The sequence below is a fragment of the Colias croceus genome, chromosome 15 (assembly GCF_905220415.1).
Source record: "Colias croceus chromosome 15, ilColCroc2.1".
Classification (NCBI taxonomy): Eukaryota; Metazoa; Arthropoda; class Insecta; order Lepidoptera; family Pieridae; genus Colias; species Colias croceus.
In genome coordinates, this window is record NC_059551.1 from 1810269 (window position 1) to 1824298 (window position 14030).

General features: G+C 35.2%; 1 protein-coding gene across 1 annotated transcript; it reads left to right on the top strand.

Moving 5' to 3' along the window:
- The first annotated feature begins 5771 nt into the window (after positions 1-5771).
- LOC123697839 (mitochondrial import receptor subunit TOM40 homolog) lies at positions 5772-6963 on the top strand. The gene has a single exon (XM_045644402.1). It carries the CDS (start codon positions 5845-5847, stop codon positions 6799-6801), a length of 957 nt encoding a protein of 318 aa, XP_045500358.1. The 5' UTR covers positions 5772-5844; the 3' UTR covers positions 6802-6963.
- Positions 6964-14030: the final 7067 nt, after the last annotated feature.

Below are 14030 nucleotides of genomic sequence, written 5' to 3' on the forward strand. Positions count from 1 at the left end.
ACCGCTCCAACTTAGTTATGCTAAGAATGTAAATTTTCTTGCAGCGAGTACATTCAATTATTAAAATTCATAGCCGGGTATATTCGGGTATTTAAATATTTTTGTTTATATAAGTTGGTATAAGTAGGTACGTACAGGTTTAAATTTATATTGATAACTAGTTTTCCGCCTGCGGCCTCGCCCGCGTTTTCAAAGAAAAACTCGCATAGTTCCCGTTCCCGTGGGATTTCCGGGATAAAACCTAGCCTATGTTGCTCAGTGAAGATGCAGCTTTCTAAAGGTGAAAGAATTTTTAAAATCGGTCCAGTAGTTTATGCGTGAAAACCATACATACATAATCACAAACCATTCCTCTTTATAATCTCTTAATATATGTATATATAAATCTCGTGTCACAATGTTTGTCTTCAATGGACTCCTAAACCGCTTAACCGATTATAATAAAATTCGCACACCATGTGCAGTTCGATCCAACTTGAGAGATAGGATAGTTTAAATCTCAAATCGTTTTAGAGAAAGCGGGCGAAGCCGCGGGCGGTAAGCTAGTATTAGTATAGACTATAGATAAGTGAAGGATAAGTTTGTTCATCGAAGTTGTTCTTAGTGTTCGAAAAGATTCTATGTAATGTTCTAATACTAAACAACACGGAAAACTGTCTTAGTTTACACTAAAAGTTCACGAAAGAATGTTCTTGCTCTAGCTCTATGTTCGTTTGATGTAAATGCACCGTTAGACATAGGTAACTATTTTCAACCTGCAGCTTCACTTGCTAAGGGCATACATGGATAAAGTTACCTATGTATTAATCCAGACTTTTATCTTTGTGCTAAACTTTATCTAGGTCTATTTATCATTTTTAATGTAGAAGTGATGAACAGTAATCAATTTCCATAAAATTTCGCTATTTAAGACCTTAGTGTTAATATTTAGCATCGCACTGCGCACATACAAGAGCGCCCTGCCCTTTGTTTTTGTTACCGTCATAATTTTCAGAAAGGTTAATCTCTGTACAAAACTTGTACGTAGGTATAGCAAATAGGTATTTAACATTAATAATATTTACCAACAATAAGTAATATTTCTGTTATTTTGTTCAAAGAGCACTAAAAATATATAATTTTTGAACAAAGAAAGCATCGCAGTCGCGCCAATTCCAATTTCACTTACTTATTTATATAAATTTATCGTTTGTCCGAGCGTTTCATTAAGCGAAATTTATTACCCGTTTGTTGGGAATAATCTGTTTAACTTGAGAATTTCTTGCAACCCTTCTAATTCCGGAGGCTTTTATCCAAAAACTTTTAATTCGCGATCGCTGTCAAAATTGCAAAAATAAATTACGCAACAGTTCAATGGATTTGTCTAAAGTAATTAATCTCTTTGTATTTGTGGAATTAATTTGATTTAAATAGTATTAAGGGTTTGGACGATACTCATTTATTTTCATTATCGATATTTCGTGCTTTTGAAGTTAAAGTTGAATGGTTTTCTAATTTCATCGTGCTGTCGCAAATTGTTTTATAATTCTATCAAATTAGAGTAGAGTACAGAGACTAATAAGTAACCAGATTTAAATAGATAAGTGTTTGTCTTACATTATCAAAATCAAATAAAAAAAGACGTGATAGCACTCGGGGACTGCCACGGTAAAGCTATTGCATAGCATGCCTTCAAGCCACACCTCCGTGCCCGTCGGAATGGGGAGCGTGAGGTTTTTTTCGTAACGGAATTTCTGGATTCGGTCCCCGCGCTCAAGGTCCGCGATAGAAGCTCTGCAATGACTTTAATGTACCATTATATATCCCAGAACATTTTCAGTTCGAAACAAATTACTAATTATTTTATCCTTCTTCTACTTCTAATTCCCACATCTTCAGAATGTGATTTTTAACTTGCAACCAACCGCGAGTCGAGCCAACTTTGTGTTTGCGATTGAAGTTTGAACAGCAGATGTTCAACAGTTTCAGATTAGAACTTGCACAATTATTTCTTAGACCAAGTCAATGGAAAGCTAACTAGAACAAAACTCTCCTTATTTAAGGATGCTTGGGAGGTTTATTTTAATAATTAGATAGTTTGTCGAAATATAAATAACAAGCTAAGTTTCGGAATGGCGTTTAGATTAAAACCTCTCAAATGCATCTTGTTTATCAAAAAATGCGTTGTTGATCAAAAGCATTCGTGGGTGTGGTGCTAACGTGTTTATGTATCTCTGTGATCTATTTTTTACAAAGAAATAAATAAAGTTTACGCGTTTATCGAGTCAAGTTGTAAGTAAATGAGTAACTATTTAATTATCTGTATCAGTGTTTAAAAAGTTAACCTAATTCTAATTCTTTTAACATCATGAATCTTGGCAATTTTACGTAGATACAGGTGACATAAAAATTATTATACATCGTTATAGCACAGAATATGTTAATATACTCTAACGCGATGTTCGACGTATGTTTCCTAAAAATATACAGTAAAAAAAGATATTCAAATTTAGCAAAATTATAGACTGTATCACGTACGTCAGTTCATTACACTTGGTGAAAAATCTCTGGATAAAGGATTATTTTATGTACTTATGTAAATCTTAAAAAAATCAATATCTAAACCTCAGCATTGAAATCAGCGACGACGGATATGTAATGTCGAGCCAATTTAATAGGCAACATTTGACGTCTATCAATTTTATCTTCGTAGAGAAGTAACCTGCTTAAAAACATCGATTAAAGTGTATTAATCGATACGGATTTGAAACATTTGTCAATCGAATTTATTAATTTATGATGATTTTTATTCACAAGTAATCAATGCATTCGATTCTAGATGTCAGATTTCGATTTTTAGAGTAACGTCCCTAGTATTTAAAAAGAAAAAAGGTTTATTGACACAAAATTGTAGCGACGTCAGTTCTTCAATTCAGAAATTGTTTATTATGTTTAGGATGGTTTATCAGTAAAATGAAATCTTAAAATTACTTGTATCGGTCCTTATTATTATAAATATGTAATCGTAATTGAAAAAAGTTAAGCAAATGTGCAGTTCTAACAAAACGAAATATCATGTTATTCTATGTCGTCGTTACTAGGTTACGTTGTTGAATTTTGTTGAACTGTCAAATGTTGCCTATTAAAATGGCTCTACTATAATGTTTGTATTGAGATTGTTTTCGTCTACAATTACTATACTATTTTAGACATTTGTCCTCAAAATAAGGTAGAGCTATAAGATGGCGCTAATATTTACATAGAGCAGTGGTGGCTCAGTGGTAAGACCTCGGACTTCGAATCGATAAGTCCGTGGTTCGAGACCAGGCGAGCGCGCAGGAAATAAATTGATTTTTCAATTTATCTGCGCATGTTGTAACATCACCACTGCTCGAACGGTGAAGGAAAACATCGTGAGGAAACCGACATGTCGAAGAATTAAAAGTTCGACGACATGTGTCATCCGCCAACCCGCACTTGGCCAGCGTGGTGGATTATGGCCTGTACCCTCATAGGAGGCCCGTGTCCCAGCAGTGGGAACGTATATGGGCTGATGATGATGATGATGATGATGATGAATATTTACATTAAATTATCTAAATAACTCTAAAAACTATAACATAAACAGCTTTCACATTCGATAAAATTCCAAGTAAAATTCTAAGCTTATGTTTCATACTTCAGTTTATGTTTAATGCAATTTCACATAAAAACATATAACAATCAAACCATAGAAATAACATTATAATATAAAAAGAGTTACACATGAAATGCCTTAAAATTAGCCCCACGATAATCCTACTCAATACAATTACAATATAAACGGCAGTCAATTAAAACTTTACCCCACCAATTAAATAAGACCCCAGTAGTTTATGTTTTGTTTAGCTCCATCGTCAAATATAACGGTTATGTCTCAACGAATTTTGCGAACGAGCTCTCGTGAAAATTTGTTCACTTTAAATGAAAGATAAATCTTGTTTTGGATGAAAATTGCTATTTCTTTCATTACATTTAACCCGTTTCATTCATTTAGTATTCGAATAAAAAACTAGGTTCCTACTACTTTATCGACTTTTAGTATAGGAAAAAACCTAGGCTATTGACTAGTTCGTTAGGCTAATGGTAAAGATACTGAGGGGTCACCGATTTTTGAAATTTCTAGAACTGTGCAAATAGGGCCTCGTGCTTTCGAATCTGTAAAAATTAGTGTGATGGAATAGGAAGTGCATTTGTGTTTGCGTATACCTACGTTATGAATTATGATGTCACGTAGATGGTATGTCTCGATAAAAATCGGTAGTGAATTGAAGGCAATTGCAGTAAGTTTATTGTTGGAAAGTTGTTTTTTTAGAACAACACATCACATACTTACGATTAATAGATTTTATTACGAACAGTTTCACACAAACTATTTCAAATATACATAGTATAATTTTTTTGTCGTAAATATCAGTCATCTTAAAAAAAACATGTACAGAGCGGATTAGCCATCTATGAAATGTGAGCATACCCTGCAGTGAGCAAGTAAATTTAAATTTCTTTTTAACTATTTCGCAAGCAGTTTATTTGTTATTTTCTCATTTCTACTGAAAGTTATCTCGCTTCTCGACAGGTGGTGAATTGTTGTTCTAATATATAACTCTCGAGTCTCCGACAGTGGATTAAAAGGTAACACTGGCAAATTAAAGAGACCACTTGAAATGTATAACCTATTTTATTTGGCCGTGTAATCATGAAAATATTTGATGAAGATCGTTAAGTGTTAACGTTGTTTTGTTTTTCATGAAACATTATACACTTTGTTGTAGGTACCTGATATGTAAATATTGCACATTGATTTTTTCCTAACCTAACTTTTTTTTATTGGCAATAAGGAAGCGCTTGACCACAATCTCGCCTGATGTTAAGCTGAGATGTGGTCTAAGATGGAACGCGCTTCCCTAGATGGTTCACTCTAGGTACGCTCAAAGACCCCCATATTGTACTCGTCGGGAAACGAAGCTTTAGAATAAAAGCTTAAGGTACAATTTACTTCAAAAACACATCGACCGAATGGTGATCTATTCTATTTTCTACATAATATCTAGATTGAAACGAACCATTGCGCTGCGCCTATTTTTAGATCCAAGATTTTGCATAGACCGCTAAAACGATTGTTAAATCTAGTCTATACAATTGATATACCTACATAATTAAAAATTTAAATTTTAGATTTTATTGTATTACATACTTCTTACTTTTCTTTATTGCTTGTATTAAACGCGTTTTTGTGCTATTTTATTATCAGCTTATCGAGTCAGTCGTCACTTGGTCGTCACTCGTCAGTGTCGGCCTAGCCTCGTTTTCAATCGCACGTGTTTTTAATATCTCTTTTAGTTCGAAATATTAACGTTATTGTGCAAAGAAATACATTAATAATAATTATAGAAAATATGTCGTGACTGTGAAGTGATCGTTATGTGAACAATCGACTGAGATTTGTAATTTGATCCACATGAGCTTGTGATACGTATGTCATACACGTTTGATATATTTTTCTTGGAAGTGATCTCGATATCGTGTTTCGAGTATCATTATACACTTATACAGGTTTCCGTTACTTGTACCTGTGCTTGTACAGTAAATTATTAATTTATTCGTATTAAAAGGTATTAAATATCTTTAGAATAAACAAATGTTCATCCATACATCCATAAAGTATAATAAATAAATTATAAATACTTTGTGACTTGTTTGTGACGTAAAGTGCAGGTGCAATTATTTAAAAACATTGGCTACTAATACGTCAAACCAAAAAAAAAACACAGGTCAATGACGTTCAACCTGTAAAAATAATTTTATAAATACAAATAAAAACAAACAATGGATTTAAAAGAAAGTAAGTTTAAAGAGGAAGTTAACAACTTCGTAATGAATCTACAGAAACTCCTGCCGAAAAAGAAGGACATAATAATTTTACAAACAGACAGAACGGATTTGACAAAGTTGAGTGACATCCACGCGGAGGCCAAAAGCGTATTCCCCAAGTGTTTTATCGGGGCTAAGCTTGTTATATTGAAAGAAATAATGGACAAAGCGAAACTAGTGCAAAACTACAACTTCGGCAAACCGAAGGATTCATACAAATGCTATTCACACTTTATTCATAAGGAAATGCAGTCAAAGAATATCGATGACGGTCTCGTGATCGATTTAGCGGGGTCGGCCACTGCGACGTACCGAGAGGCGCTCGAAGACAATCTAGAAATCAGGATGACGACGAAAATAAAGAATTTAATTTCGTCAGAAGTGGAAGCGGTCCTCGAGAACACCGGCGACAGATCGGTCAGTTCCTTCTCGATGAATATGAAAGACGTCGATCCGAAGACAGTTAGTTTAATCACCCAATGGACTTATAAAGTGAAGCCAGAATTCAGTGTTGGCATGGAGCTGCGAGTTAAGCCCCTATCCACGGTTCTATCCACTATATCCGTTAGCTCGAGGTACGAGAGACCGACCTATGCGTTATCCTCGACCGTTAGCAATATGGGATTTCAGCTGTGCCTGTTCAAGCAATTTGCAAGCGACCTGCGTATGGCGACAATACTGAACGAGAACAAAGCCGGTACAGTGATGAGCGTGGCGCTCCATAAAAGTTACGAGAACAGCTCGGAACTAAAAATATTTGTTGATACGCAGCGGTGTGGTGGGTTTACAATCGAAAAGGATGTAATGTTCAGTGAGGCTAGTGAGACGCGAGTGGTGAGGTTGATGGCCAGCTCCATGTTAGACCGACAGAGACGAGTGAGGTTCGGCTTCGGCTTTCAGCTCGATTTCTAACAATCCAGCGCGTAATTGAAAATTATTCGTACCGTTTGGTAGCGTTTTTTTAGTATTATTTGTTTGTATATAAGTATACATAGGTTTTAGTAACTCTTTTGATTCGTTACTGTTTAAACGTGATACAAATTATTGATTATAAATATATTTGTTAACAGTGTATGTTGTTGTTTCTTTATCATTTTGGTGCGTTATGATTTTACAGTAGAAACTTCTGTTGTGTTTTGTGTCACAGTAAATGGATTGAAACTTTCAACTTACTTTCTATAAACTCTTTTCTTTTAAAAGTAATAATGATGCACCTATTAGCATTGATCACTGAGAAAACAAGTATAGAAGAAAAGAGCTATTTAATAATGCACTTTCATTGTACTAAATAGTTTCTTAACAAAGAATTTCTATTAGTAGTAACTAGAAACATTCGCAACTCTATCAATCCCACTGACCTTAATACAAGCGAACACAAAGTATGAAATATAAAAATACGAGTATAATTTAAAAACTCCATTCAAACTTTAGACAAAAGCTAACAAGTTTCTGAGGATTTGTAATGAAAAACGAGAAATATGTAGGATATATTTCAAATAAAGTTTCTTCCATTTGTGGTTCGGATGATATAACTCGGAGCTCGTTATCTTGCTGGAAATAAACGAATTGTCCTTGTTATGGAACTTTTAGTTTAGTAAATAGTCATATTTCTGGATTGAGATATAAAGCTATTGAATATAGGTAGTTGGACTTTTCTTATTATAACAAGTGGTTAATAGATATACAATTTAAATTATTTTATCAACCGAGTTCAAATATAAATCTATAATATAAAAATGAATCCCAAAATGTGTTGGTAAGCGCATAACTTGAGAACGGCTTAACCGATTTCGTTAATTCTTTTTTATAATATTCCTTGAAGTTCGAGGGTGGTTCTTATGTAGAGAAAACGTGAATATGTACCACGGGCGAAGCCGGGGTGGACCGCTAGTACGTTATAAAATTATTGGAATGACATATTCACTTTTCATTTTTGTTTATTAGAGCTATTAATTAAAACGTTTACTGATATAAAATATTTTGTGTGTAATATACTTTTGATTCCTATCCTCATAAGCTTTTGAAATTTCTAAAAATCTGTCGGCATTGCGATTTAAAAATTCAAAGGATGAAGGCTCAATTAGTTTGAGTTTTTTTTCCTTACTAACTAGGCCAGAGGATTCGAATCTAGATAAGTGGGATAATCTAATATACTGGTAGAATAAAATAATTATAATCACATAGTATAAAACAAAGTCGCTTTCCGGCATTTGTGTATCTGTATTAGAGAATACAATCCCGGGATCCCGATTCCCGGGATCCCGGGATCCCGACCCTTTTCTGATCCCGAAAATCCCGGGACTGTACTTGGCTAATCCCGGTATTTTCGGGATTGATATAAACAGCTATTCTATTTTGCATTCTACGATCCGTTGCGCCTTAACTATGACTAGAGTAGATTATACTTTAGCATAAAATTATATAACGATAAAAAACAAACCTAAGGTAGGTACGATACGGATACGGACTATACTGGTACGGCCCTAATAATAGTAGACCTTAGAAGGGACTTTCCCACTCGGATTTTTTTTCTCCCCGACGCGACGGGCCCGAACATCCGATCACATCAATGATCAAATCAAAATATTGTTGCGGGGTAATTCCCCATCGGGGATTCCCTGAACGAAAGTATTGGATGCTTTGATATTTCTAAGATTCTATTTCCGAAATTGTAAATAGGGCTTTTGATTTGTAGATATATATTTTGTTATTTTTTAGTATTATTGCAACTAACCATATTAAAAACATCTTTTGAGAAACTATACTTCATTTTTTTTTTATTAGAACCCAATTCCCACATAAGGCTGGGATCCCGGGACTATCCCGGGATCCCGGGATTACCCACAAAAAATCCCGTAATCCCGGGATTGAAAAACATGCTCGGGATTGTATTCTCTAATCTGTATTCTGTATGTTTAGATCTTTGAAATTACGCAACTGTTTTTGTTTCTGAAGTGAAACTTCTTTCAGCGCGTTGATTAAAATTTCAAGGTCACATCATGCCAATAACATCACGCCCTGGAGTAAGGCGACGATTTTGATACCTTTGAATCTTGTCAAAGAAGTTTCACTTCTGACACGTGTGCTCGGCACGCACGCTCTTTTTTATAGATTGAGTGATTCTTGATGAAGGTTAGTATATAATATAAGTTGTACAAGCGAAGCCGGGCGCGATCGTAGTCTTTCACCATTAGCCTAAAAAACATAAAAATGCAATACATAACGCAAAAACTCGGGAACATTGTGGCGACACGTACTTATAGTTATACCTAAATATGTGAAAATGATGACAGCGCAAGATGCGACTTGCGAGCGTGCGTTGTGTTACAATTTTATTTCATACAATAAACCAGTTGATATCTAGCGTCCGAGCGTTTCACTTGTCTCCTTTATTCACGCAACTTAACATTGGTGACCCCGACGTGATCTCAGCCCGATACGATACGTGAAGTGACGTGGCGTGAGAAGTGATATCAACTCGCTATGTTTCCCATGTCAGGAAAACAAGTCGCAGCACCAGCTACGGAACCGACGCCAACACCAGAAAAACGAGATTCAGATAGAGACGCTACATATAAGATGGAGGAAGGACAAGGAGAATTAGCCGCAATCAGCGTCGGTTCTCGCATACCAGAGTTTTGGACTGCAATGCCGAGACTGTGGTTTTTCCAACTAGAAACCATAGTACGCCCGCAAAAGTTAGGAGACGCAGCGAAATACGACCTTGTTATCACCAAATTAGGATGCGAAACACTGCAGCAAATCAGTGATATCTGTTTTTCACCACCTGAAAACAACAAGTACGATGCTATAAAGGAGCGGCTCTTGCAAGTGTATGAAGAAAGTGCAGACAGACAGTTCCAGAAAATGAATTTGGAAATTGCATCACTGCGCGAGGAGGTGAAGGACAGGCGACAACAATACCACCGCAGCCGTTTTCGAGGGTATGGCCGTGGACGAGGAGGATTTCGAGGAAGAGCGCGTTCCAGATCATCGTCAAGACCACGCATGACTCCAGAACATCCAAACTGGTTGTGCAGATACCACTTTCGTTTTCGTGAGCGAGCTCGAGCCTGTGAAAAGCCGTGTGCCTGGAAAGCGCCATCTCGGTCATCTTCACCGGAAAACTAAGTGCGGTACGGATATCGGCGGTGGATCACGTACCTAACAAGAATCACCGTCTTAGTGTATTCGATAAGGAGACCGGAATGACATTTTTAGTGGACACAGGTGCAAATATTTCGGTGGTACCAGTAACACGTAAGCAGAAGCTGTCCGGTGAGTGTTCTAATTATAAACTTTTTGCCGCGAATAATAGCGAAATTAAAACTTATGGTGTAAAAACAATACATTTAAATTTAAATTTAAGAAGGTCTTATCGATGGACATTTGTAATTGCAGACGTAAGCCAACCTATATTAGGAGCGGATTTTTTAGAGTTTCATAATTTATTAGTAGATTTAAGAAATAAGAAACTTGTTGACAGGGTTACTAACTTGAATGTTGTTTGTTCTATAACTAATTCGTCGCAGGCACCAATATGTACGATTATGGATACACACCCGCTTTATAATTTGTTGAAAGAATTTCCTAATATAACAAAACCAGTTTCGTTTAAGGAAACACCTACTCATGCCATTTATCATCATATTGAAACCACTGGTCCACCAGTTTACGCGCGGGCGCGGCCACTGCCGCCAGATAGGTATAGAAGGGTTAAAGAGGAGTTCCAGGTAATGCAAGAGATGGGCATATGCAGGCCATCGAAAAGTCCTTGGGCTAGTCCGTTGCACATAGTACCTAAAAAAGGAGGCGAGATAAGACCAGTAGGTGATTATAGGAGGCTAAACGCTGTTACTATTCCTGATAGATACCCTATTCCGAGACTAAGGGATTTTACTTACCTGTTAGCAAATAAAAAGATATTTTCGCGGATAGACATAAATAGAGCTTATCATTGCATATTAAATCATCCAGACGACATTCCCAAAACTGCGATTATTACACCTTTTGGATTGTTTGAATTTACTAGAATGATGTTTGGCATGCGAAATGCTGCGCAAACGTTCCAAAGATTTATGAATTGTATTGTTTTACAGGGATTTGACTTTTTATTTTGTTATTTAGATGACGTCATTTTAGCAAGTAATAGCTTAGAGGAACATAGGGAACATTTAAAATTAATATTTGAAAGATTTGACAAATATGGTATAACTATTAATTTAAGTAAATGCGATTTTGGTAAGACAGAAATAGAATTTTTAGGCTACAAGGTAAATACAAACGGTATCCATCCATTAGAGAGTAAAGTAAAGGTTATTGAAAATTTTCCTAAACCAAAAACGGTAGAGGAACTACGTAGATTTTTAGGGATGATCAATTTTTATAGGTCACATTTACCTAAAGCCGCAGAAAATCAAGCTATATTAAATTCATTTATACATGGTTCAAAGAAACGCGATAATACTGTAATTACGTGGAATGAGTCAGCTGACAAAGCATTTTTGGAATGTAGGCGACAGTTACGACATGCTGTAACGTTAGCGCATCCGTTGCCCGATTGCGAGTTAGCACTTTTTACTGACGCCTCGAACACATGCATAGGTGCGGTTTTGCAACAATTTGTTAATAATGAATGGCAACCATTAGGTTATTTTTCCAAAAAGATCACAGATTCCCAACAGAAATACTCCGCATATGATCGCGAATTATTAGCTATTTATATGTCAATACAACATTTTCAAAATTTAATAGAAGGGAGACAAATAATAGTCTTTACAGATCATAAACCTTTAACATACGCCTTTACTAAAAAGAACTGTGAGAAAGAGGTAGCTAGGAGAACAAGGCAATTATTATATATAAGTGAGTTTACAACAGACATACGTCACATATCAGGTGAACAAAATGTAGTCGCGGACTGTTTATCACGAATAGAAAGTATATCAGGTCAAAGTGTAATAGATTATAATGAATTAGCGGAAGAGCAGAGTAAAGATAGAGAATTACAAGAGTTAGTCAAGGACAATACGCAATTTAGGGAAATTTTAGTACCGACATGCGATAAGTCAATTGTTTGTAACGTTAGCGGACAGAAAGCTCGTCCTTATTTAACAGAGAAGTTTAGAAAAATCGCTTTTGATATAATCCATAATTTAAGCCATCCCGGTATTCGCACTAGTAGAAAAATGGTAGCAAATAGATATTACTGGCCAGGTATGAATAAAGAGGTAGGGCAGTGGGCGAAAACATGTATTAAATGTCAACGTGCAAAAGTACAACGTCATAACAAATCCGAGTTAGGTACTTTCCCATCATGCCAACGCTTTGAACACATACATGTAGATATAGTAGGTCCGTTACCTAGCACACCTGAGGGCTATAGGTATTTAGTCACGGTTATAGATAGGTTCACGGGGTGGCCGGAAGCTTTTCCTATAAGAGATATACATGCGGAAAAAGTAGCAAAGGTTATATACAATGGGTGGATAAGCAGGTTTGGATGTCCTATCAGGTTGACAAGTGATCGAGGAACCCAATTCGAAAGCAATTTGTTCCAGCAACTAATGAAATTATTTGGAATAAATAAAATAAGAACAACTAGTTTTCACCCAGAGAGTAACGGAAAAGTAGAAAGATGGCACAGATCTCTTAAGGCAGCCCTTATGGCCAGAATGAGTGAGTCAAATAATTGGTTAACAGAGTTAAGTACAGTATTGTTAGGATTAAGAGTAGTTCCACGCGTAGATACTAGTATTAGTGCAAGCGAAATGGTGTATGGTACAAACATAAGAATTCCAGGTGAATTTTTTGAAAGTAGCGAACATAATTTTAACGAGGCACATGATTATGTTAAGCATATTAGAAATATAATTAGCAAATTAAGACCTAAATCAATACGTCAATATAATTCTAGGAATATTTTCGTACATTCGGATTTGAAAGAATGCAATCAAGTATTTGTTAGAAATGATACGGTAAGAAAATCACTTCAACCACCTTACGATGGCCCATACAGCGTCATAAGTCGTGGTAATAAAAGTTTTGTTATACAAATGCCAAATAGAAAGGTTAGGATTTCTATCGATAGGTTGAAGCCAGCCTTTATATTAAAAGATGATGTTAATGTGGAGAACAATATTGTTCCGCATAACACTTCTGTATCGAAGTCGGTTCAGCATGCGCCGCCCATAAGCGTAACTAGGAGCGGTCGCGTAATCCGACGACCCGTGCGATTCGCCGATATATAGTACTTCACACGGTCTTCAATTCTAAGCATTATCTGTGCTGTTATTCAATGTATCATACTTGTGTGTTATATACATTTTTTTATTTTTATTTTTTTACATGTAGTTTTATACAAATTTTTATATTAATTGTTCACTATACAACGTTTTAAAGTAATTTAGTTTGTTTTTATTGTTTCATATTATTACTGTTTATCATTACATGTTTTACATAAATGTGATTAACATTATATTGTGCATATTTTACATTTTTGTGTACCTATTGCGAAAGAATAAAGTAATACGATAGTTTTGTTTTTACGCATTGAAGATGCCTATTTAGTATTTCGTGTTTTATAATAATTAGTACCTATTTACTAAGTAAGTTATATCGGATTACATAGGTAATAATATGGTCACTCTTTTAGCATTTTTATTAAACTTTATTTATACAGTTCAATCTTGCAATTAGTTAATAATTTATATAATATTTTTTGTAACAACCTATAGGCCGCAACATTCAAGTAAGGAACCCCAATTAGTAAGTAAGTCTAAGCGAAGCGTTTCATTTTCAAATAGCGATAAGTTCGTACCTCGTACCACACGAAGCGGGCGAGTTACGAAATTATCAAGTAGATTTTTATAAGCGTTGCATATTTTTATGTAGGTCACAGTTACAATGCAATTTACTTACGTCTTATGATATTTGTTTCATTTGCTATCAAACCTCATTTAAAGTACATTACTTATCTTATTTTATTAATATAAAGTAAAATTATTTTCAAAATGGGTAAAAGTTACAGTAAGAACGAAGAAATAATTATAGCTCAAAATGGAGCTAATCAATTGGACTTTAATAATATCGAAAGACACATGAAGAATCATTATTACTTATCTGTTACAGTTCTATTGTTA

What these genes read in the sequence shown, in the direction of transcription:
- LOC123697839 (XM_045644402.1), top strand. Translation starts at nt 5,845, where the DNA reads ATGGATTTAAAAGAAAGTAAGTTTAAAGAGGAAGTTAACAACTTCGTA.